General features: G+C 38.3%; 2 protein-coding genes across 5 annotated transcripts in view; one reads left to right on the forward strand and one right to left on the reverse strand.

The window, feature by feature from the left end:
• The window catches only part of LOC131129288 (kinesin-like protein KIF13B), a 44,894-nt gene extending 41,436 nt beyond the window's left edge, over positions 1-3,458 (reverse strand). For all 4 annotated transcript variants that reach the window (XM_058072919.2, XM_058072825.2, XM_078794475.1 and 1 more), the window contains exons 1-3: positions 3,325-3,458; positions 1,685-1,767; positions 749-842 (exon numbers count right to left, since the gene is read on the reverse strand). In XM_058072919.2, coding sequence (XP_057928902.2) covers positions 749-842; positions 1,685-1,767; positions 3,325-3,329 — 182 coding nt within the window. In that variant the 5' untranslated portion in view covers positions 3,330-3,458. The remainder of the gene's footprint in view (positions 1-748; positions 843-1,684; positions 1,768-3,324) is intronic.
• A 916-nt stretch (positions 3,459-4,374) lies between these two features.
• Positions 4,375-26,220, forward strand: elp3 (elongator acetyltransferase complex subunit 3). The gene is made up of 15 exons (XM_058085848.2): positions 4,375-4,534; positions 4,730-4,829; positions 5,035-5,173; positions 5,244-5,314; positions 5,479-5,542; positions 6,367-6,435; positions 7,943-8,097; positions 12,873-13,034; positions 13,125-13,251; positions 20,697-20,890; positions 22,149-22,239; positions 24,100-24,165; positions 24,246-24,473; positions 24,545-24,626; positions 25,593-26,220. The coding sequence occupies exons 1-15, from the start codon at positions 4,513-4,515 to the stop codon at positions 25,667-25,669; spliced, it is 1,647 nt and encodes a 548-aa protein (XP_057941831.2). The 5' UTR covers positions 4,375-4,512; the 3' UTR covers positions 25,670-26,220.
• Positions 26,221-26,799: the final 579 nt, after the last annotated feature.

Here is a 26,799-nt window from a genome sequence, read left to right on the forward strand (position 1 = left end):
CAGAGATCAATAAAGAGTGTGGAGTGATTTCTGATTGAGAACAAAATTTTTTTTTGTTCAATATTGGAATATTTCTGGCCACTTGGGAGTATGATCCAGAAGACATAGATGATGCGAGTCATAACATAAGAGATGATACCATAAATCTAACACAAGAGGAAGGTTCGCCTACAGAGAACATACTAAATGTTTTCTGTAGGCGGCACTATGAATTATCCTTACTGGCCTTTTTTGCAGTGCATTTAGTGAGCGAAGATTGCTTTTATAGTTATTAGCCCATATTTCCACATAGAATCTGAAAATAGAAGTGTGACAAACATATATGTTTGTTGCTGTTGTGAAATATTAAAATACATATATGGGGGGTGGGGGGGGGGGGGGTTTCGAACATGGCCAGTCATTTTACATGCATGGATTTTCAAAACAAAATGACCATGATGACAAGATTCGTACCTTTTGGCAGCTGAATATTAATGGTGCTTGTTCTTCTCAAACAAGACTGGGCAGTAAATGCCACACCCTTTGCAAAGAGAGGCATGAACTAGGAGGGAGGTGTGGGTGTGGGTGTAGGTGAGGAGGGGTGGGGGCTATGAGACTACTCCATCCAACGCTACTTTCTAACCAGACGGACGGGCTGGTTGGAGCCTGTTATATATATATTATGCACTGTGCTTCCTTAGGGTGGAGAATGACAGCAGCTCATTTAGTATGAAGAGAAAACTGAATTATGTGGATTTACATAACTTACCGTGGGTCTCCTTTGCTCAAAGTTGTCATGGCGGGGTTCAATATTGTTTGGCTCCCTTCCATTTCTACCACACATTTTGCCTTGAGGTCTTTTTCTGACGGGAGGCAAAAAACTCCATTAGTACTACAGCAAAGTAGACAAGGACAAATGTCATGATAACGATTCATAGTAGGGTGCTGTGGGCTCCTGTTTAGTTAATTATTAAATATTTTAAGTTATCATAACTATACCAATGTAATGCTTTCTCAGACACCAAACACCGTATGTGCATGTGTATGTAAAAGCTCAACATGATATGGCAAGAAATAGTTTTATAATGGAATTATTTTATTATTATTATTTTTTAATAATTTTAATTTTATAATTTTTTAATTTAATTTTTTTAATTATTAAAATACATTTTTTATTTTTTTTAATTATTAAAATTTAATTTTAATAATTGTATAATTATTTATAAAAATACAGGACTAGCCTTAACATTTCAAAACTAATACTTTAGCTGATGGTAAATTAGAAAACTGGTTAACCTTCCTCTTGTGTTAGATTTATGATATCATCTCTTATGTTATGACTCGCATCATCTATGTCTTCTGGATCATACTTCCAAGTGGCCGGAAATATTCCAATATTGAACAAAACAAAATTTATTCTCAATCAGAAATCACTCCACACTCTCGCTAAATGTACTGCAAAAAAGGCCAGTAAGGATAATTCATAATGCCACCTACAGAGAACATACTAACTCCTTATTTCTAAAATCACAAATACTTCAACTTGCTATTATAGTTCATCTTCAAACAGCTAAAATAACGCATAAGGCTAAAAATAACCAATCAGCTAAAAATGTCATCTAATATTTCTCTACAAAAGAGGAGAAATATGATCTCAGGGAAGAAGTACATTTGAAACACTTCTATGCTAGGACATTATTCTCACCTCTTCTGTTCATCGGTCGCACACGAACGGCAACCTTAACGTTGGCGTCATTCAGCCTGGCGTCGTCCATGGTGCCGCCTGACCTATGGGCCGAGAATCAATGGTTCCGACATGTGAATCTTGTTTGGTGTTCCCCATATATTGATTGCTCACTAACACATTATAATGGGACTGTTTGTGTAGCTTGTCGGTACAATTTCATACAGTAGATGGCGTAATGACATAAAATAGACATTTTTCCTGTATTATTTCAAGTCCACGCTGCTAAAAATATTTTTTTTCCGTCATAATATTATGAATTTATTGTCCAAAAAGTGCAACTTTTTTCTCTTAATATTTTGACTTTATTTTTGTAACATAACTGGCGTTTTTTTGTCCAAAAATGGCAACTTTAATTTATTTTTGTTGTAATAATAAAGACTTTAATATGACTTAAAATAAGCATTTTTCAAAATGATTTTTCCCATCATAATATTATGAGTTTATTGTCAAAAAAGTGCAACTTTTTTCTCTTAATATTTTGACTTTATTTTTGTCCAAAAATGACAAGTTTAATTTATTTTTGTTGTAATTACAAAGACTTTGCAACTTTTTTCTCTTAATATTTTGACTTTATTTTTGGAACATAACTGTCGTTTTTTTTGTCCAAATATGACAACTTTAATTTATTTTTGTTGTAATAATAAAGACTTAAATATGACTGTTGATATGATGTAAGCATTTTTTCCTGTATTATTTCAAGTAGCCAAAATGATTTTTGGCCTCATAATATTATGAGTTTATTGTTGAAAAAGTGAAACTTTTTTCTCTTAATATTTTGACTTTTTCTTTTTTCTTGTAAATTTTAATTCTCATCATTATGACTTCATTCCCTTAACATTGTAGCTTTCCCCCCACTTACTGTCCAAAAATGAAAAACTTATTTTTTTTGCATTTCTAATAATAAACACTACTAAAAATAAGCATTTTTTTATTTATTATTTCAACTCAATACTGCTAAAATGACAGTATTTTTTCTGATAATATTATAATTTGTTGTTGTAATAGTTGTATTTTTTCTCTTAATATTTGTATTAATATCTTAATACTTTTTACTTTTATTTTTTTTCATTTCTGCTGCTATTATAACCTTCTTCTTGCAAATGTTATTCTTGCAATGACTTTATTTCCATATTATAACTTTTTTTCTCCAAAATTACAGTGGTTTCTTGAAAAGAATTACACTTGTTTAGTTTATTCCTCATAATATTATAACTTATATTTGCACTTTGGACAGCAGTGGTATACATAGCATTACTTTACACATAATGTTTAACACTGTGTGCAGGTACCATTGTAAAACCATTGGCTCTTGGTGTTTCACGACTGAATCCCCACGCCAGACACCTTTTTATAAAGTTTGTGAAATACACTTAAGAAATATAAACTAAAAAATACACTTAAAGAAGGACCCGTGTTGAGGAAAAGTGCGTAGTTCAACGACTCCAACAGGCAAGCTAGCCAAGGACGCTAACGAAGGCTGGTTGACAGAAAACATATAAGGAAATGTGGCCGAAATAATACCCATAGCATTTAAACGCCTCAGAGTGTTCAATTCCAACTTGTGTTTTAGTTCAACAAAGTCTACAAAAGCCACTTACGGCATTCCTCCAGTCAAATGAGCGTCGGCTCGTCCACCTGTTTTATTTCCTGAAAGTTGCCGTCAGTCAAGCCATGTCAACCTCGCAGCTAAAAGGGATTTACTGCGGTGAGATTTAGCCAGCAAACAAGCCGCGAGTCTGTCGCTGATCTACAAATGATCAAGTCACATTACTTCGATGTCAATGCGCATGCTCCATATATTATGTAAATCTGCATTTTTTTTTTACCTTCCAAGAAAGTTTCCTCAACCTGGTTCCCCTTGGGGGGTGCAGCACAATTCCAGCAACTTAATAATTAAATTTGATTTTTACGTTTACCCCTTTATAAAATATAAACAGTCCACAATTTTAATGATAGATTTATTATATCAAAATGACAAATAAAGTGTATCTGAAATAATGCGTAATTTCCTTGCTGTTGTGAATTTGTATAAACACACCAACATAATACAAGTAATATAGTCAGCATGAAACAGTTATGTGACGACAATTTTATAATTTGTGTTCATCAAAATAAGTACAAACCCGGTGTGTAAGCAAAGACACTACAATTTAAAGGATTGTGAATACAACGCAAATGAATGGAACAGACTGTAGTACGCCATAGAGCCGAAAGTACGCCATGATGGTGAGCACAAGAGGTGGGCGGGGCTCGGCAGATAATATTGTACAATGTAATCACTAGCTGTGACCTATATGTAGATGTCAATAAAAACATGAGCAGCGGTATGAAAGAAACTTCATTTGATTTTTCCTTACAATTTTATCAACACTTCATAATAAACATACAAATAAAAACACCAATCTTATTTAGATAATTAATTGTAGTAAGTATTTAAAAGTATTTACACAATGAGAAGCACTGATTAACCAGTGTCATGAATCTGTATGAGCAATTAATGGGTGATCAAGTGTGCCGAGGACACGTTTACAATGTAGTTTCTGCATTTGCTTACCATCATGGCGGCCAGACTCGCGCATGGGTGTACTACGGAAGTGCATGCCGGCGGGAGCCCCTTTACGTTATTTTACGACAGTACTTATTGCTAAACGACAGGCCGTGTTATGATGCAACGTGGAGTTGTTTATTATTTTTACCTCCCCTTTTCTGAAGTGGATGTAGTCCAGTGACGACTTTTTTGTATTACTATCTCGATTCAATAAGGAGGTCTTAACGTATATGAAGAAATGGGAAAGCCAAAGAAAAAGAGTAAGTGTTTTAAAACATGCTGTAGTTCGTTGCTAATGCTAACACCAAGTGTTATGTAGCAATGTCCCACTTGAATACAACTTTGACGGCATTAAACCTCGTACTGTATTTACCTAGTTAATGCTGTTTTATTAAAGTTATGACTCCTGGTGTGTAATAATAAAATTGTAAAACGGTGAGTTTCTTTTACCGCAGGTGACGCCAGTCGAGCTGAGTTGATGATGATGACCATCGCTGACGTCATCAAACAGCTAGTTGAAGCTCACGAGGAGGGAAAAGACATCAACCTCAACAAGTGTGTAGTATCTTTGCATCATTGTACTTGGACAATCACTCACACTGTACATAGAACACATAAATGACACACTAATTCAGTAAAAACAACTTTTATTCCTGTTGGTTGTCTTGCACACTGAAAAAGTGTCAATAATGAGATTTACCATAAAGTACAACCTCTGTTGTAGCTCCACTACTGACACTTCTTATTTCATTTCAAACAGAGTAAAAACAAAGACGTCGGCGAAATACGGCCTTGAGGCTCAGCCCCGTTTGGTGGATATTATCGCTGCCGTTCCTCCGCAATACCGCCGTGCTCTTGTGCCCAAACTGAAGGCCAAACCCATCCGTACTGCGAGTGGGGTATGTTGCTCCCCGAAATGCTGTCATTTGTAATCACATTACTTTGAGTAAACAGTTTTTTTCAATGTAGATTGCAGTGGTCGCTGTGATGTGCAAGCCACATCGATGTCCGCACATCAGTTTTACCGGCAACATTTGTGTGTAAGTGATACGTTTTGTTTATATGTTAATATAATATTGGATATTACATGAAATAGATGTAGATCTGAGTATGTGAGTAATAATACTGAAATGATACTCCATACCGTTTTGGGTCTTTCTGCAATCCCATGTATAGTATACATCATCAGTGTGTTATTTGGCAGGTACTGTCCTGGTGGGCCTGACTCGGACTTTGAATACTCCACACAGTCTTATACTGGATATGAGGTAAGAAGTAATGAATACTGCGTATTATTAGTTCAAAATGTGCATATTTTAGCAATGATTACATATTTTTTTGCCTAAATTAAGAATTTAAGCCTAAAAACTAAAATATGAGCCATTCAGAAGATGCATTCAAAGATGCTATGATATATATATATATATAGTCATGTTACTGGAGTGTCGTGGTGTGACACACAAGCACCAGACTTCTCCGAGATCGCCGAAACAAGAAAGCATAGACTACTTTTACGGTTGTAACTCAAGTCTTATTTATGTCTTAAATGGCTTATTTCCTGTTATTATGTCTACTATATTAGGTAATATGAGTATAAAAGGTGACTGTAGGGGTGTTATTTGACGTCTAAAGGGCTCTAATAATGTTAAAAACAGGTTTTCTATGCTCTGAATTTGAAGAAAATGTTAAAATCAGATTACAATTGAATGCATCCCATAATCAGTTCCCAGTTCCACATGTCCAAAAGGAGTAGGAAGAAGCAAAGCTTATTAAATCCTACCCCTCCATCTGCTACTTTTACAATCAGTAACTGTTGCATTTGTTCACTTCCTGCTTTCCATAATACGGTTTTTAAGTTTTTTTTTTTTTATTTTGTAATTGTTTGTCCCGTACCGAAGGTGACTGTAGGGGTGTTATTTGATGTCTAAAGGGCTCTAATAATGTTAAAAACAAGTTTTCTATGCTCTGAATTTGAAAGAAAATGTTAAAAAAAATATTGTGGAACTGTTTAAAGATGCAATATGAGGTGATTACTGTATTAATGCCTATTATGTACTGTAACTTTATCATATTTTCCTTTTCTCTCCAAAAGCCAACATCAATGAGAGCAATCAGAGCACGATATGACCCCTACCTTCAGACCAGACATCGTGTGGATCAGGTCAGTGGTGCTGACGCCACCCCGCGTATTTTGCCTTTTATATGCTGTCAATGATAAGTCATTAAATGTAACTTCAATAGAAAGCGGTTTGATGGCGCTATCTGCAAGGGGGGGTGGCGCTATCTCAAAACTCAGTTCACTCAGCATCATTCAGCAAGAATATGCTTTGTACAACAAATAGTCCAATTCCATTCGGGTTATTTGCTCAAACGGAAAGAATGTAACCTTTGTATACACCTCATTCCCAAAGAAAAGTGCCAATCCGAATGAATATATAACGGGATTCCCAGGGGTGGAATATTCCTTTCCGCAATCCGATTGAGGTATCTTGTACCCGCTCAAACGGAAAGTTGTCAGACTGCGTTCTTCTTCGTGGTTATTTTTCTTCTTCTTTTGTTTATTGGCGGTTGGCAAGCAGCTTTTGGTGTGCATTGGCGCCATCTGTGGAACAGAATCTAAACCCTTCTATACGCCGTTCATAAGTCCACTTTTATTAAAAAAAAATAAATACATATCAATATAAAACATGTGCCGAGCTTAATTATAAAATATTAGCAAGATTGAACTTTATCTTTTCCTGTTCCCGGGTGCGTTTTTATCAGCGAATGCTGAGATATGACGTAACACGCAAAAAATGGAGGTGAGCAATCGGCACTGGACTACTCCGGAAAGTTTGTTTTTGATTCAAACTAAATTCCAAGACTGGACGAAGGAAAAACTGGCAATACGGAGTTATTCCAACAAGTGAAAGAAAAAATCAAGGAAGTCGGTATCACGTGATGTTGGTGTTTACGTTTTACTGGGCATGCCCCATTGACTATTCTGGTTGATTATAGCGACGCATGTAGACACGCGATTGGAATATTCCTTTTCCATGTATACCATTGCTTTCGGAAAGGTCATTCGGAAAGAGAAAAACTCCTCATGTAAACGTGGCTAGTGTTGCCATAACATTATCATCCCAGCATGCAAAGCGGCAGCACTTCTTCAATTGTTTAGTCAGCTATTTCCTTTCGTGAAGCTCGCTGAGCTGCTTCTGATTCACCACTGCAAGGCATTCCAACAATTGATTCCAACAAAGACAGGAATAAGATGAAGAAAACCTCAATAGGAGCTCTTATTCTTAGTCTCTGCAGTCTGAAATATGCATACACAAATTAGTATTGTGCAAAATATCATTGATTTAAGTGTTATGTAATGTAATAAGAAAGGTGGTTATATATATGATATAGTTTTTCATGGACTCTTGGTTGGCCATGTTGCACTGCAGTATTTCTAATGTAGCTAAAAAACTAATTTATTTTGTAATATGTATTATGTAATATGTTTCCAATCTGAAAACTAATTTACTTCCTCTCTGCTTCCTGGTCTTATATCAAGAATGAAGCCTTCTCTTCTGTAAACAATTGCATCCTGTAATAACTTCTTTTAACAGCAGAGGCCGCTGTCGACCACCCGTTTCCATATTGAACAATTGTCCTTGTCTGTGTCATTGTGTCACCTGCAGCTCAAGCAGCTGGGCCACAGTGTGGATAAAGTGGAATTCATCGTAATGGGCGGGACGTTCATGGCTCTGTCCGAAGAGTACAGGGATTACTTCATCAGGAATCTTCACGACGCTCTGTCCGGACACACTTCAAACGATGTGGCCGAGGCTGTCAGGTACTCAAACGCTGTCAAAGTGGATACAGTGGATTACCCGCTGTTCCACTCAGAACGCAAACCCCAGTAAATGAGAGACACGCCAATAAAAAGGCTGCTTATTACCTCCTGCAAGCACAGGCCAGATGTCTGCATTAATAATAATAAATTGCACTATCATGCTAGGTGTTAGCATACTAATGTTAGTATGTAATAGTAGCATAGTAGCATTTTTTGCTGTTTTCGTGAGTCGACACAAATATGAACACTTACCACTATCATGCTGGGCATTAGCATGCTAACATGAGAATTGCTAGCATGATAATATTAGTATAGTATTATTTTTATCGGTAGACACTTGGCATACTAGCGTTTTTTGCTATTTGCATGAATATGAACTTTGACACTGCTATCATGCTGGGTGTTAGCATGCTAACATCAGAATTGCTAGCATGATAATATTAGCATAGTATTATTTTCATAGGTAGACAGTTAGCATACTAGCATTTTTTGCTATTGCATGAATATGAACTTTGACACTTACTGCTGTCATGGTTGGTGTTAGCATGCTAACATTAGCATGTTAACATGCTAAAATTGTTCAAATATTTTTTTGAATTTTCAGAAGTAGGTACTTATACATATCACTTAGCGCTATTATCCTACGTGTTAGCATTGTTAGCTTTCTTTAAGTCATACAAACCATACAAATAAGGTAAAACTTTATTCTAATAAATAGTAAAAAGTATACTTGATGCAGGCTATTTTTTTGGTTTATCAGAATTGCTAGCATGCTAATATTAGTATTGTATTATTTTTATAGGTAAACACTTAGCATACTAGCATTTTTTGCTATTGCATGAATATGAACTTTGACACTGCTATCATGCTTGGTGTTAGCATGCTAACATTAGCATGTTAACATGCTAAAATCGTTCAAATATTTTTTTGAATTTTCAGAGGTAGGTACTTATACATATCACTTAGCGCTATTATCCTATGTGTTAGCATTGTTAGCTTTCTTTAAGTCATACAAAACCTTCCATGGTGTGTTTACATGATAAAAAAAAGTAAGGAGTAAAACTTTATTCTCATAAATAGTAAAAAAGTATACTTGATGCAGGCTATTTTTTGTTTAAAAATTGAATCTTAGCATATTTACATGGTTTGGTGTACAAAAGTCTAGCTAAAATATATTTAGGTTTTTTTTAATTGGCGGCCTCAATGATAAAGTTTGGACACCCCTGCTATAACTGTTTGTTACACTAGAGGGAGCTGTTATACCATGTGATCTGCTCCTTGATCTGCCACGAGTAAAATGATCCAGAATTCAGAAGGAATACAAGCAAGGCCCATCACAGGGAGTCTTCTTGGGCTACTTCTATTGATTTCTCGCTTACTGAGGTACAGAGCTTTGAACCAAATTGGGCCCCCCCGTCTGCCAGGAATTGATAAGTAGCAACTTCTGGGATGACTTGGAGAAGATTCAGAGTCAAAGTTTGTCGCCTGATGATTTGCCCCAAATAATAGCTTTTTCACCTGACTTGTTTGTTTACTTCCTTAAGGTCTGATTAGAGGCTGACGTGGGTTTTGTAGGGTGCTTCCCTAGAATATGTATGCATTTGGCTTATGTGTTTTATTGCAACTGAGATGCTTTGATTGCAGTAGAGGCATGGAAGGCCAGGCTTGGGTTTGTGTGCGTTTATAGGATGTGTTTACACACATGACATTCACCACGGCCACGCTGCTGTCTGTCTGTTCACATCAGCCAGATAACCTGAGATAATCGCTTGAGATAATGGGCTTTTTTTATTGATTCATTTCACACAATCTGATTGCCCCCGTCTGTGGAGCACAAACTCTTGAAATTGGCAAACTGTAAAAAAAAAAACGATATTTACTACCAGCGCTCACAGAATCAGAAGAAATGTGAGCTGGCACGCGGCGGGAGGGAATGGTGATTTGGTCAACAAATGAAAGCAGGTCGAGTTGATGAGGCCATTGTTCTTCATCTTCCATCAGTCACTTTTTAATTAAATGAAGTCATTATGTGGTTGCTCAGTGGCGTCGTGGTTAGCATCGCAGTCAGGAGATCGAATCTATGTGTGGGGTTTGAACGTTATGGGTACGTCGGTTTCCTCCCACATTCCAAAAACATGCTAAGTTAATTAGCGACTCCAAATTGTCCATAGGTATGAATGTGAGTGTGAATGGTTGTTTGTCTATATGTGCCCTGTGATTAAAATGGGCTGGCAACCAGTCCAGGGTGTACCCTGCCTCTCACCATGACGACCCGAGTGAGGATAGGGAAGAAGGGAGAAGGGCCGTGGGTGTAATAAATTGAGACCGTTTTTGGTGGGAAGCACAATCCAAGGAAATACAGCTGGAATAGGTACAGATTCTGGAAGATCTAGAAAGTTACATATGGGAATATGGCCCAGTTTTTAAAAATTAGACCTTTCTGTTAATATAATACAGTAGGAAACGACAATACATAAATATGTATTTCAAGAAATGTATTTACTTGCATTTGCTTATACATATTACCTTAACCTTAGCGCACAATAAATAAATTTTAAAAAGTATACTTGATGCAGGCTATTTTTTTTTTGTTTATCAGAATTGTTAGCATGATGACATTAGTGTAGTACACAAAATCTGCTGGGATAGGCTCCGGCATACCCTGACGACACGAGTGAGGATAAGCGTCATAGAAATGATTATACTATTATTATACCGTACGATCATAACCACTATATTAGAAAAGTGTTGTTCGCAGTAGTCAGGAAGTAAGTTTGGGAGTGTGACCAATCACAGCGGAGAAGGGCCATGGGTGTAATAAATTGAGACCGTTTTGGTGGGAAGCACAATCCAAGGAAATACAGCTGGAATAGGTACAGATTCTGGAAGATCTAGAAAGTTACATATAGGGATATGGCCCATTTTTTTTTTTTTTTTTTTAAATAGACCTGTTACATAAATATTTATTTCAAGAAATGCATTTGCTTATGCATATTACCTTAACCTCGAAATATTATTCAAATGAAGATGAAATGTCAGCGTGTTTTAATCATTTAAGATAAATGTTGAGCGGAAAGGCTGAGGCGGCGGTCGTCTCTACCCCTTCGTTTCCATTTCCTCCTGATTCTGACAACATGAGCAGGTGAATGATGTGACTGTCAAAGCGCTTTGAGTACCTTTTTTTAAAAGTAGAAGAGTGCAACACCATTAGTGCAAGTCCATTAAGCACTTAACCGAATTTAATACATACTACTATGTTTTTTCCGAGATTATTTGATGCAACGCTCTCGAGTGAAAAACAAGTCGAGGACTGTTACACCAAATCAATGTACTGAAAGATGCGGCAGTGGCTATGAAGAGCACCTTTCACAATATATATATATATATATATACATACATACACCATCCAAAGACCTGTTGTTAGCATAACGTAGCAGGATGAAACTGAGTCTTACTTTGAAAGAGTCCAACTAAGTACTTAAAGAACACATAGAATAAATAGCTTTTGCTTTCGTAAAAGCCAATACTCATTAATATCTCATTTAGCATTATTTGCTCTGCAATCAATTTCTTTTTTTTTTTTTTTTTTTTTTGCGATGGTATTTTTTATTGCGTCTGCACACCCTTAATGCGAGGTTAATGTTAACTGTGCGATTAATGAGCCGTGCAATCTCTCAGCATGTAAATTGATGTTGCTAAATTACCCCGGTAATGTCGCCCTTGTCATACTAAACTATCAGATAAATAAAATGCACGTCTAAAAGATTTAAGATATACATAGTTAATCATTTAAAATACATATATATATATATATATATAATGCATAAGGCTAAAAACAACCAATTAGCTAAAAATGTCATCCAATACTTCTCTACAAGAGAGGAGAAATATGATCTCAGGGAAGAAGTACATTTGAAACACTTCTATGCTAGGACTACGTTATGCTAGCCACAGCATTTCAGTATGTGGAATCAAACTATGGGATGGATTGAGTAAGGAAATCAAACAATGCACAATGATGAGCCAATTCAAGAAACAATACAAGCAGTTGATGTTTGCTAAATACAAGGATGAAGAGTCTTGAACCAGTCATGATGTGTAATAATAATGATGTGAAATAAACTAAACTAAAATTAAATTAAAAACAAACAAAAAACCTTAAATTATATTAGGAAAGCAGGGAGTGAACAAATGTAACAGTTGATGTTTGCTAAATACAAGGATGAAGAGTCTTGAACCAGTCATGATGTGCTATATATATCACTATATTGACACTTACTATAGTACCCTCGTACTTTGGTATGTGACAAAAAATAAAATAAAAAAATAAAAATTCATAAAATATATGTTTTTAATAAAAAAATATATATTAGGAAAGCAGGAAGTGAACAAATGTAACAGTTGATGTTTGCTAAATACGAAGATGAAGAGTCTTGAACCACTATATTGACACTTACTATGGTACCCATTATGTCATTGGATGCTCATATCACCTCGTACTTCGGTACATGACAAAAAATAAAAAATAGAATAAAACTAAAAAAATAAAAATTCATTAAAAAAAAATTCATTAAAAAATTATATTAGGAAAGCAGGAAGTGAACAAATGTAACAGTTACTGATTGTAAAAGTACCAGATGGAGGTGTAGGATTTAATAAGCTTTGCTTCTTCCTACTCCTTTCGGACATGTGGAACTGGGAACTGATTATGTGATGCATTCAATTGTAATCCGATGCATGTTCAAATGAAATAAAACCATTACTATATCTCACAGGTACTCTGAGCGCAGTAACACAAAATGTGTGGGAATCACCATCGAAACACGGCCTGACTACTGCCTGAAGCGACACCTCAGTGACATGCTGGCCTACGGCTGCACAAGACTGGAGATCGGAGTCCAGAGTGTGTATGAAGACGTGGCCAGAGACACTAACAGGTCAGTAGAACCTCGAGGCGAAGTAAAACAACGGATCCACTGTAGATAATGGAACACAAATGGATTGTGTACACGTGTATTTCCCTACAGGGGCCACACGGTGCGAGCCGTATGCGAGTCCTTCCACCTTGCGAAAGACGCCGGCTTCAAAGTGGTGGCCCACATGATGCCAGACCTGCCCAACGTCGGCATAGAGCGGGATGTGGACCAGTTTATTGTAAGCAATTTTTTTTCTTTGGTGATTTTTAACTCATTCAACCCCAGCCATTTTTCAAAAGACGGTACATTTGTAGATGATTTTGCCTGATTTTTCAAGGCACATAGATTATTATGTTCTATGGTCATATACTAAACATGGAACCTACCATTAGAACCCAACATTAGACTCCCATCTGTCATCAGAAAAAGAAAGTATTGCTAAGAGTCCACTTGGTGCCAGTTCGCGCCAATGCAATTTACTGTGGCGCCTAGTGTCTCCAATAAGGTGCCTAGTGGCGTGCAGTGGCTCAAAATGCCTCCCAACTGGCTCGTGGTGGCCCGTAACGGCGGCAAAAATTGAGTTTGGCTGGCAAGAAAATGTCAAAATGTTTAAAATCTTCGTCACGCCGCGACCAATTGGAACCAAATGTCACAAACAATCCGCCTATTGGAATCCACTGGAATGTAATGGCGCGAGCCAAGTTGCGGCAATGATGCTAGGAGTCCACTGGGCCGGTGCCAGTTCACGAAAGCAAGAAATATTTGCGTCAAAGTTTTTCTCCCTTTTTTTAGTTGGGAACTGATATTTTCCTGAAACTTATCTATATTCTAATGCTGATTAAAGAATAGAAAAAGGTAGACATGAGTAAAAAAAAATAGAAAATTATGTTTGGGAAAAGGTTATATTTTAGCAATAAATAAATATTAAATAATAAATAAATATTGTGGACTTTTCTGTCAAAAAAATAAAATGATAAAGACTATTCTTATTCTTTTCCCCTGATCTCAAAGTGGCCATTGCATCCTTTCATTTTTCAGTATGTCACCGAACACCCCTGCCTCAGTAAATAGTGCGTACTTCAAAGTTATACTACTGTATTTATTACTTTGGACTGTTTTCATAATTTCACATATTCCATATCTACAAAAAAACTAACTGTGTCAAGTCGATTGTCCATCAAGTCAAGTCATATCCAGACATTAGCAGTCGCAACGGAAATGTCTTCTTAATAGGATCTGACAGCAGCAACGACCCAAAATATGTCAGGTTGTGTCTCAATCACTCCTTTGTCGGCTTTAACTTTCTGTTCAAAAAAATATTATGGTATGCCAAGATTTAGCCCACAAACTGAAAACAGTGCCTCTGCAGGTTGCAAGCAGTAATGTATAAAAAGCATAAAAAGAGAAATTCCATCAAACAAGATTTTTTTTTTTTTTTGTTGGCAGTTAATGACTTTTTAATCTTCGCGTATAATCTTTTTATCTCGCTAATTAAAAACTCCATCTTAGAAATTCTGATCATCCTTACCCTCCCCGGTTCCATACCTGTAATGACCTGAATACACGGTCCAAGTCTGTTGTGTGTGAGGGATGCAGAGATGACGTACTTCAGCGCGTCACGATGACACCTGAAGCATCTAATAGCTCGGGGCTCATGTGCTACATCGCTAAGACGCCTTATTCTACTAATGCAATTTAATTTTACATCCAAAAATATGTACATTCTTAGCTATGTTTTTTGGGTTTTAATACACACATCTGAAGGTGATTCATCTCGTCAGTCATTAGCTTTGTTGTTTGTAGCACTGGCACATCTCGCTTCGCCCTGTGTCACGATGCGTCATTACTACTTACCACACAGCGGTGAAGAGAAAAAAAGTCCTTAATTTGGAATTCAAAATAGCAACACTCTCAGTCCCGACTGTGAAGCGACTCAAAAGAAGAAGCTGTCAGATGTCTCTCAACAGCAGGCTCACGCTCCCGTCTCTGATTGGAAACGCAGCTTTAATGCGAATGTGACAAATCAGACCGGGAGCGTGACTGTGGCTTATAAACCACCCAGTATGAAACCTCGCACAATTTTCAGCTTTTTTTATGCCATTACGCAAAAAAAAAAAAAAAAAAAAGTGAAGTAATTAGGTGCAGAAATGAAGCAAAACAAAGACGTAGCTAACCGAAGAGAGACACGCCCCTTGTGGTCACTCACTAGCTACGTTTACATGGACCTAAATATTCCGATTCCATTTGGGTTATTTGCTCAAACAGAAATAATCTAGGAAGGAAGGAAAGGAATATTACAATCGCGTGTCTACATGAGGCACTATAATCAACCAGAATAGTCAACAGGGCATGCCCAGTAAAACGTAAACATCAACATCGCATGATACCGACTTCCTCCAGTTTTTCTTTAACTTGTTGGAATAACTCCGTATTGCCAGTTTTCCTTCGTCCAGTCTTGAAATTTAGTTTGAATCAAAAACAAACTTTCCTTAGCAGTCCAGTGCCGATTGCTCGCCTCCATTTTTTTTTTTTTTTTTTTTTTTTTTAAATCGAAGAACGTCTGGAGCTGTGTGTTACATCATATCTCAGCATTCGCTGAAAAAATGAACCCCGGAACAGGAAAAGATAAAGTTCAATCTTGCTATTCATTCATTTTCTACCTCTTATCCTCACAAGAATTTTAGAGCCCTCTAGACATCAAGTAACACCCCTATAGTGAACTTTATACTCTTATTACCCAATATAGGAGACATAATATAAGAAAATAAGATGTTTTTACGCTGCATGACGGACGAGTGATTAGCGCGAGTGACTCACAACTAGGACACCCAAGTTTGATTCCACCCTCTGCCAACTCTGTGTGGAGTTTGCATGTTCTCCCCGTGCATGCGTGGGTTTTCATCCGGGTACTCCGGTTTCCTCCCACATTCCAAAAACATGCTAGGTTAATTAGCCACTCCAAATTGTCCATAGGTATGAATGTGAGTGTGAATGGTTGTTTGTCTATATGTGCCCTGTGATTGGCTGGCCACCAGTCCAGGGTGTACCCCGCCTCTCGCCCGAAGACTGCTGGGATAGGCTCCAGCACCCCCACGACCCTTGTGAGGAAAAAGCGGTAGAAAATGAATGAATGGTCAAATACAGCGTACTATTAGTACAGAAATATGCATAGTTAAGTAAATTTGTTGTATTTTTGTGCCTAAATTTCCAAGCATAAACATGCCTAACTTAAATGCAAATACGCAGTGTCTAAATTTTAAAGTACGTTGAGGTGAATCATCTTTATACGCCCAAAAGAGACTCGTCACGTCCATCAAATCACGTGACCAATGGCTGCAAAGCATGCCTGCTTATTTATTATTGTTGTTTTGCTTTTGTAATAGCTTTGCTGCTTCACGCCAGTGCGGCCTTCTCTGTGATAGATGATGTTTATATTAGGTTGATGCTCAGCTAATTACCTTCTGGCTGTAGTAAGCAAATATGATAAACATTGCCGTGATTAGGAACATCTGAACATTTTTCCAGAGAGTGCACAGAAGTGCGCGGAAGTGTAACTTTAATTATTATTCTAATCTACACCCATAGGTCATATAAAACAGTCCAGTGGTAACAGAAAACAGCTAAAATTGGTACTGTGGATAAAATAGATATATTTTTTTGTGGGTGTTTATAGACCTCTTTCTCGGTGTGGAAGTGCATCATGATAATATGGTAATAAAGTAGGTAGCAACCGGGGGAGGACATTAAATGTCTTTTTTTTTTTCCCGCTTCCCACTATCTTGTGTGTCCTCGCTATTTTTTTGTGCCTTGACTTTTTCTGTCTTATTTTGTTCTTCTATTGTCCCCACTTTCTGTCCTTGACTCGACAATTCCAGATTCCACAAACTGTGTGTTGCTCCCCCCCCCAAAAAAACAAAGCGCTAGATCGACCCACCGTCACCCTCAATGGCGGAACTCAAACTTCTAAAACTATGATCTTTTTAAAAGAGACTGTTTGCAAAGGTTACATAGATGCTATGTATTTGTGGCAGGGGGTGTCGGGGGGGGGGGGGGTCATGATAGATTTTGCTCTCGAGACGAGACGCCACAAAGATATGGGGGCTCACAGGAACGATATGATATTTTAACATGACTTAAGAAAACGACAATGACAAAATCTAATCACATTTTCATATGACTTTGCAGCACGGCAACATTCAATCTGGCAGCTATCATCAATAACTGGTGGAAGGACAGATTGCACCGCTGATTTTATTCGATTCTTCCATTTGATGTGGCAGTTATCATGAATAACTGGTGGAAGGACAGATTGTGTGTGTGTGTGATTATATAGCTTTTGATGCCTCAATTTACATGAAAAAATGATAACAAATATTACTAGGTCAAGTTTAAACAAATATATATTGAAATGTAAACACTGAATTCCGCTTTCTTAAACACACATTTAAACGGCATTATCAACTTTAAAAGATAGTTGGTTCAATTCCTGATTTGAACTAATTTACTTTCATTATACCTTTTAGCAAATTTCCACAGCATTTCAGTCAAGCTTCAGCTTCCCAACGGTTCCTGTGTTCATTCTAAATTTAGATTTTCGTACCTATTCAATGCATTTCGGTTTCGCGTCAGCTTTTCAGGATTCACACGCAATGTCTGCATTCATAAAATAAATTTCTATCACAAAATAACCTTGACTTTACATTATGTGTTGCGCTTGGAGAAATCCTGTTATTCAAGGTCTAGTAACAAAAACACATATTTTAGTAAAAAATTAGTAAAACAAATTAGTAAAGCACAGCTGCTTAGAGCCAGACCCACAGATAGTTGGTTCAATTCCTGATTTGAACTAATTTACTTTCATTATACCTTTTTTAGCAAATTTCCACAGCATTTCAGTCAAGCTTCAGCTTCCGAACGGTTCCTGTGTTCATTCTAAATTTAGATTTTCGTACCTATTCAATGCATTTCAGTATTCACACGCAATGTCTGCTGACATTACATCATCTAGTTCATAAAATAAATTTCTATCACAAAATAACCTTGACTTTACATATGTTTTGCGCTTGGAGAAATCCTGTTATTCAAGGTCTAGTAACAAAACACACATCTGGTTATTTAACAGTACAAAGGCTTTCTACGTGTCTGCTGTACAGTAGCCAGCCTTTATGTATAAAATATTTAATCGATCATCGATGCTAGATAAAACGCAAAACCCGGCGGATGCCTGTCTTTTAAATCATGCGCGAAAAAAAAACAAAACGGCGAACCCATATGCGTATCAGCTGATACCGATGCAAGTATACATATATATATCCGATTGGTCGATCCTTAATACATACGTTGTGTACCCTTTCCTGGGAAATGTATTCTTGCTTAAGCACAGTCCGTAGCACAGAGACTAAGTCCAACTATACGGGTCAATATACCGTATGTGACCAAACTGAGGTTATGTAAGGCAGCAATGCCAACCAATGCGCTAAATAAAACACATCAAATGCTTCCAATATGATGCAAACTGATGGATTTTCAGATCAATAGATCCTTGAAAATGGAATTCAAATCATGTTGCTCAACACAAAAGAAATCCCGGAGATTATTTCCGTTTCTTCAATTTGTAATGTGATCTCATGGAGAGACGTCCCCGTTATGCTACTTGTCTCCCGTGGTTGTTGTGATACCGAAATTGGATGACAATTCCCCTCTAGCTCGGAATCCTCTCTTACTTATCTCTCGTCTACAGATGCTCTCTTGTCCTGGGAGAGGCGTCCTTAACAGGGTTTCGCCTTCTCCAGGGAACTATAACTAAAATTCCACCCTCGGACATCTCTGTGTGGGAGTTTGCATGTTCTCCCCATGCATGCATGGGTTTTCTCCGGTTTCCTCCCACATTCCAAAAACATGCTAGGCTAATTGGCGACTCCAAATTGTCCATAGGTATGAATGTGAGTGTGAATGGTTGTTTGTCTATATGTGCCCTGTGATTGGCTGGCCACCAATCACAGGGCACATATAGACAAACAACCATTCAAAAACCCACATCTGTGATAAGACTGAAGTGCCCTCTACTCCACAGTGCTGCCTGTCACTCATTCAAAATCAATCAATCAATCAATAACTCATAATTTCTGCTGCAAAGCAGCATTGTGAGGAAATATATGCAGTCACAGCAAATCAGCATTACTATGTTTTTGAAAGGTTGCATGAACTGTATTGTGTACTTATTTTGTATACTCTCAAAATGACGATCAGATAGCATTTTCAAGTGCCCTAGGCTGGCCACAATAAAAGACCACTCAAAAATGCACAGTTGTGATGCGTGGGGTGGTTTTCAGACCCCCCCGGATTACCCTCTGTACAGTTAAGATGCATATTTAGGAGTGGCCTTTTATTGTGGCCAACCTAATTAGGGACCTTTCCACTTCCAATGCACTCAAAGAGCTTTGACACTGCTGATGATGCAGAGGTTCAGTATCTTGCCCGAGGATACTTTGACGTGATCACGGGAAAATAGAGGCTCAAACCTGCAAACCTGGTGGCCAGCCAATCACAGGGCACATATAGACAAACAACCATTCACACTCACATTCATACCTATGGACAATTTGGAGTCGCTAATTAACCTAGCATGTTTTTGGAATGTGGGAGGAAACCGGAGTACCCGGAGAAAACCAACATATGCACGGGGAGAACATGCAAACTCCACACAGAGATGGCCGAGGGTGGAATTGAAATCTGGTCTCCTAGCTGTGAGGCCCTTGCGCTAATCACTCGTCCGCCATGCAGCGTAAAAACATCTTATTTTGTCTTATTATGTCTACTATATTGGGTAATATGAGTATAAAGTTCACTATAGGGGTGTTACTTCATGTCTAGAGGGCTCTAAAATTAATTAATTCATTCATTTTCTACCGCTTATCCTCACAAGGGTCGCGGGGATGCTGGAGCCTATCCCAGCTGTCTTCGGGGCGAGAGGCGGGGTACACCCTGAACTGGTGGCCAGCCAATCACAGGGCACATATAGACAAACAACCATTCACACTCACATTCATACCTATGGACAATTTGGAGTCGCTAATTAACCTAGCATGTTTTTGGAATGTGGGAGGAAACCGGAGTACCTGGAGAAAACCAACATATGCACGGGAAGAACATGTAAACTCCACACAGAGATAGTCGAGGGTGGAATCGAACCCTGGTCTCCTAGCTGTGAGGTCTGCGTGCTAACCACTCAACCACCGTACATAAGGTGATATTATTACTATTATTAGTCAGGTTTCCCGTTTTGCTCTGCTGCTCCACTTGGGTTTAGAGCCTCGTGATGTGGCTGCTGTGACGACTGAGAGCCTATTTAAGAGAATATTTTCAGACGGTCACGGTTGTGATCGTGATCGTCTGTTCGGAGAAGCCGAGTGTGAAGTGATATTGATTGGCTGCATCGATGCAGACGGCTACATCTGTTTGCTTCTGTTTGAATACGTCTGAGGTGTTCTGTAGTGATGTCCTCTTTGACATCCGCTCTAAAGCATACACAATGGGGGGACGGCTTTGTGATGTGTGCACGCAGACACTTTATAAAGCGTATTCTTCCGTTTAGTAGCCATTTTTCTACCTGTGGCAAGTAACTCTGAGGATGTGTGATTAAAAAATATATTTACAGTTGCAATCTGTGTGTTTTTTTTGCAGGAGTTTTTTGAAAATCCAGCTTTCAGGCCCGATGGTTTGAAGTTATACCCGACTCTGGTCATCCGGGGCACAGGTCTGTATGAGCTATGGAAGACAGGCCGGTATAAGAGCTACACACCCAGCACTCTGGTAGACCTGGTGGCCCGAATCTTGGCGCTGGTGCCACCCTGGACTCGGGTTTACCGCGTACAGAGGTAAATGCATGCATAGTTATGATGCAGTCTATTCATTAGCTAATTTATAATTGTTGTGTCGTGATTAGCCTTAATATTTGATGAGTCGTTTTAATCTGATAAGACTTTGAAATTAGGAAATCTCTCTGGTTCTACCATATCTTACTTATTGTGTGGAAATATGGGCTAATAACTATAAAAGCAATCTTCACTCGCTAAATGTACTGCAAAAAAAGGCCAGTAAGGATAATTCATAATGCCGCCTACAGAGAACATACTAACTCCTTATTTCTAAAATCACAAATACTTCAACTTGCTGATATAGTTCATCTTCAAACAGCTAAAATAATGCATAAGGCTAAAAATAACCAATTAGCTAAAAAATGTCATCCAATATTTCTCTACAAGAGAGGAGAAATATGATCTCAGGGAAGAAGTACATTTGAAACACTTCTATGCTAGGACTACGTTATGCTAGCCATAGCATTTCAGTATGTGGAATCAAACTATGGAATGGATTGAGTAAGGAAATCAAACAATGCACAACGATGAGCCAATTCAAGAAACAATACAAGCAGTTGATGTTTGCTAAATACAAGGATGAAGAGTCTTGAACCAGTCATGATGTGCTATATATATCACTATATTGACACTTACTATGGTACCCATTATGGCATTGGATGCTCATATCACCGAGTACTTCGGTACGTGACAAAAAATAAAAAATAAAACTAAAAAAATAAAAATTCATTCAAAAATTCAAAAAATTATATTAGGAAAGCAGGAAGTGAACAAATGTAACAGTTACTGATTGTAAAAGTACCAAATGGAGGGGTAGGAAGCTTTGCTTCTTCCTACTCCTTTCGGACATGTGGAACTGGGAACTGATTATGTGATGCATTCAATTGTAATCTGATGCATGTTCAAATGAAATAAAACCATTACCATTACAACAACCACTGTGTTAAATATCCAAGCAGAAGATGCAGTAATTCCACATTTGATCAAAGTTACTTAAGATTTGTCAGATCAAAATGTCTAATTCAGACCTACTACCTACTTCTGCACTCTAAGCATCATGGGAGTTGTAGTTCTTTTAGCAAAAACAAAGGGAATCTACTGGAATCTGTTTTACACGTGTCTTTACATAACTACATATCAATATGAATGATTATTACTAACAACTACGACTGCCATCATTACCATAATATATACATAGTTTATATACAGTTTATGCACTCTTTATGTAACAATACTGTACCATGTCTCCACCCACTAGGGACATCCCCATGCCACTGGTGAGCTCCGGGGTGGAGCATGGCAACCTAAGAGAACTGGCTCTAGCCAGGATGAAGGACATGGGCACTGAGGTGAGACGTCCTTATTAAAACGAAACGACTATGAGGAAGCCGTCCAAAACTCACTCAGATCATAGCGCAGATTGATGCCGACTCTATGAGGAATTTGCATGCCTTGCCGTGTGGTGCTAGGAGAAAGGGGGGGGGGCGATTTATAAAGCTGCCAAGAATAGATCAGAACCAATGGAGCGTAGAATAGAAGTCAAGCACCCCCCCCCCCCACTCCCCAGTGAGTTCATTCCAATTGAAAACACCATCAGACTCAACAGAACCTGCTGGGAATTCCCAGCAAACTTTTTTTTCCGACTTCATTCCCTTTAGTTCCATTTTCCCTGTCATTGCCACTGTGGACAATTGTAATCTTTTTTTGAAGCTTATTTTGCACTGAGCAGGAAGTTACTATGTTCACATTTAATGCCTTTTAACTAGTCTTTGTTAGTTGATAATTATCCAGGTTTAATACGATAACACTTCGACATTAACGGACCCTTTCTTAATCGAAATGACCCCTTTAGCCCCCAACAAACCGTGTAAGTCAATGTCAACTTAAGCAGGAACTTTATAGGAGTAAGAGGAACACGGTGGACCGGGACTTAGTGAGTTTCTTGACAGACGGGTTGTCAACATAAACGGGTGCTTGTTAATAAGACAAACACTGTGGACCGGGACTTGAAGAGGTGGTGGACATTAACGGGTTGTCAACATAAGCGGGCACTTTTTAGTAATAATTATAAGAACACGGTGGACAGATACCTGATGCGTTTGTCGACATACGTGGCCATTTCTAGTAATTACAAGAACATGATGGGCAAGACTCTATGAGTTTGTTGACATAAGCGGGCACTTTTTAGTCAGAAGTACACTTTAGACTGGGACTTAATAGGTGGTCAACACTGACACGTTGTCAACATAAGCGGGCACTTTTAAGTCATAATTAGAAGAACGTGGTAGACCGATGATGGACAGGAATTTGATAAGTTTGTCGACGTAAGCGACATACATGGACCAATACATGCAAGGTTCGTCAACGTAAGCGGGCACTTTTAAGTCATAATTAGAAGAACGTGGTAGACCGAGCCCAGATGGGTTTGTCAACATAAGCGTCCAGTTTTTTTTTTAGTAGCTGCAATAACACGAGGGTCTGAAACAGGATTTTTTTTTTGTCAACATAAACAGGCATGTTTTAGTAAGAAGTACATTGTGGACCAGGACTTGCAACAGGTGGTTGATGCGTTGTCAACATAAGCGGGCAAAATAAATTTCTGATATGAAATGGTGGACAAGTTTGTCGACGTAAGCGACATACATGGACCAATACATGCAAGGTTCGTCAACGTAAGCGGGCACTTTTAAGTCATAATTAGAAGAACATGGTAGACCGAGCCCAGATGGGTTTGTCAACATAAGCGTCCATTTTTTTTTAGTAGCTGCAATAACACGAGGGTCTGAAACAGGATTTTTTTTTTGTCAACATAAACAGGCATGTTTTAGTAAGAAGTACATTGTGGACCAGGACTTGCAACAGGTGGTTGATGCGTTGTCAACATAAGCGGGCAAAATAAATTTCTGATATGAAATGGTGGACAAGTTTGTCGACGTAAGCGACATACATGGACCAATACATGCAAGGTTCGTCAACGTAAGCGGGAATTTTTAGTAAAAACAACATAGTGGACCGGAATTTGAAGAGTTGGTCGTCAAAGACAGGTTGTCGACATAAACGGCTATTTAAAAAAAAAAAAAATTTATTTTTTTTTTTTTTTTTGAAAACATTTTTTGGACTTTTTTGTAATAATAAGAAGACTGTGTCGACATAAACGGGACTGAACCTGCAGCACTTTTTGACTAATTTGAACTTGTGCTTGTGAGCAGTGCCGAGACGTGAGGACCAGAGAAGTGGGCATTCAGGAAATCCACCACAAAGTTCGACCCTACCAGGTAGTTGGCAGCATCCTGGAGATGACAACGCTAGTAAACGTAGCATCTTTAAAAAAAACACTTATCATACGTATGCTCAGGTGGAGCTGGTGCGGCGGGACTACGTCGCCAACGGTTCCTGGGAAACCTTCCTTTCCTACGAGGATCCGGAACAGGACATCCTCATCGGATTGCTACGTTTGCGCCGCTGCTCCCCGCAGTCGTTTCGACCCGAGTTGAAAGGCAACGTGTCCATCGTGCGCGAGCTGCACGTATACGGCAGCGTGGTCCCAGTCAGCAGCCGGGACCCCAGCAAGTTCCAACATCAGGTACCCGAGGTTAACTGAGGTTCAACTTGTGCGGTTCAACTATTGTTTAACTGTGCTTCCCGCATCGTTAGGGCTTCGGAATGATGTTAATGGAAGAAGCAGAGAGAATTTCCAGGGATGAACATGGCTCCTATAAATTGGCCGTCATTTCAGGTGAGAATCGGTTGCATTGGAGGCCATTTTGAAACATCTAAAACATCCACAGGACACCAAAAGTGCAGAATTCTAGAATATTAGGGTGCATCAAAAAAACACAATTATTGAATTTTGATATGTCTAAAAGTATTCCAATATATGTCGAAACAACACATACAAAATATTTGTCCAATACATGATTATTTAGGGGTGCCACCATACATCTGTTTTTGTGGAATAAAGCGGTGAACAGTTCAATGGTCGCCATGGAGATCTGAGGTGATCTTTATGTTTTTGTTGGTATTTATACTCCTATTACATATTACTAGCAAATTTGCGGTTTTGTCTTTGTAATTTGAATTTGATTTGTAGTCATATTTATTAGGTATTTAGCGCTCATTGCCTCTACTGCAGCTAACATGAGCTAGCTACAGTTTGCTAATGACAGTTAGCTAATAGCTGAGCGGGCATAACATCAACAACAGTAATAATATAAAGTAGACAGTATTGCTGATGCCTCATATTTATTGAGAGTAGTACTGTAGTCCTACATAATCTGATATACACTTTTTATATTATTACACTTTTACGTTTCCAGGTCAACTTTTTGGCAGTTAGAGTAGAAATTGCACATTTTCCAAAATTTTACAAAAGTTTATGTGTGAGGTGGCACCCCCTAAATCTAAATGGATTTCCTCAAAACTTTGCAAAAGACATTTTTTTTTTATTATTAGAAAAAAATATATGAATTTAAAATTTCCCATTCAAATTTGATGCACCCAAATATATATATCACTAATATTCGCTATTATTTTCTCATTGTGTTATATTATTTCTTATTTATATGCACAAAAGGCACCCGCTTTGAAAGTGAATGTAAACAAGGCATGCCCATAATGTTAGAATTTGAAAACTCATGTTATATCCCAATAATAAACACTTCAATACTACTTCTTCTCTATTATTTTTCCTCTCTTTTCCCAGGTGTGGGAACAAGGAACTACTACAAGAAGATGGGCTACGAGTTGGAAGGACCTTACATGGTGAAGCATCTGGTTTAACCCGGATTGGACTAAACTTGGACTTTTTTTTTTTTTTGGATTATTTTATTGGATCATGATTTTTTTCTGCTAAAGGCTTTCAATCTGTTGGGTGACATCATGTCGGAAAAACGAATGAGACAAGACTCCCAAAACTGAAACTTATTGGACCCAGCTCATCAAGTCCTGTTCTTATTATTAGTAAAAATGACCCGCTTAGGTCAACATCAACATAATATTTAAGATGCAAAGCAGTCATTTCTATGAAAAATTTTAGTGATCAATGATGGTGAGCTCTTTGTGTTTTTATTTCTAAAGAATAAAGCATGTTTTGAGTTATAGTGACCTGAAAAAAACAGCACCTCTAGATGACTTCTTCCACCCCTGCGGGGCACCCCTTAATGACTGCCCCATCAGAGTGTTTTAGTGGCGCATATGACACAGCCTGTGCAATTACAACTCCATCAGTTTTCTGTCTATTGAACATTGAGCGAGTGCCGTGTTGAGCCACAATTCCCGGAAAGGTTTTGTCATGTGAGAAATAGGGAGCGATAAAGCGCTAATTCCTCATGCATCGACCTACTACAGTACGGTTACTGACTGAAGGTGGCGGGATGGGGGGGTGGTTATGCTTGACTGAAGCAGAACAGCCGATACGTAATTTCCTGCAAGCGGCGGCGTCGGCGGCGGTGGCGCGTGCATCGTGACTGCTGTTGTAATCCTGACGCATCACAGTATCGGCCGCATTCCAGCTTGCTCGCAATCAGTTGTGATATCTGAAAACTTTGCCTCCTACTCCTTTCCCGGTCTTGCTGAGGCAGTGAATTCAGGGACACTTTGGTTTAATCTTCACTGCGACGTGAGGAAAAAAAAAGAGGAGAAAGTCTTATCACTTTGAGAGCTTCTATCCATGTAGTCTATTTTTTTACACATGTTTGGTCAGGGGTGTCCAAACTTTTACACATACTGAAAAATGGGCCATGGACACCCTGGACTGGTGGCCAGCCAATCACAGGGCACATATAGACAAACAACCATTCACACTCACATTCATACCTATGGACAATTTGGAGTCGCTAATTAACCTAGCATGTTTTTAGAATGTGGGAGGAAACCGGAGTACCCGGAGAAAACCCACACATGCACGGGGA

Source organism: Doryrhamphus excisus, linkage group LG11 (assembly GCF_037039965.1).
Source record: "Doryrhamphus excisus strain RoL-2023G ecotype Guam linkage group LG11, RoL_Dexc_Guam_v1.1, whole genome shotgun sequence".
NCBI lineage: Eukaryota > Metazoa > Chordata > Actinopteri > Syngnathiformes > Syngnathidae > Doryrhamphus > Doryrhamphus excisus.

What these genes read in the sequence shown, in the direction of transcription:
- elp3 (XM_058085848.2), top strand. Translation starts at nt 4,513, where the DNA reads ATGGGAAAGCCAAAGAAAAAGA. An exon ending in ACAAAGTTCGACCCTACCAG is followed by an intron (nt 24,166 to 24,245) that starts GTAGTTGGCAGC and finishes ACGTATGCTCAG; the next exon opens with GTGGAGCTGGTGCGGCGGGA. An exon ending in CCAGCAAGTTCCAACATCAG is followed by an intron (nt 24,474 to 24,544) that starts GTACCCGAGGTT and finishes CCGCATCGTTAG; the next exon opens with GGCTTCGGAATGATGTTAAT.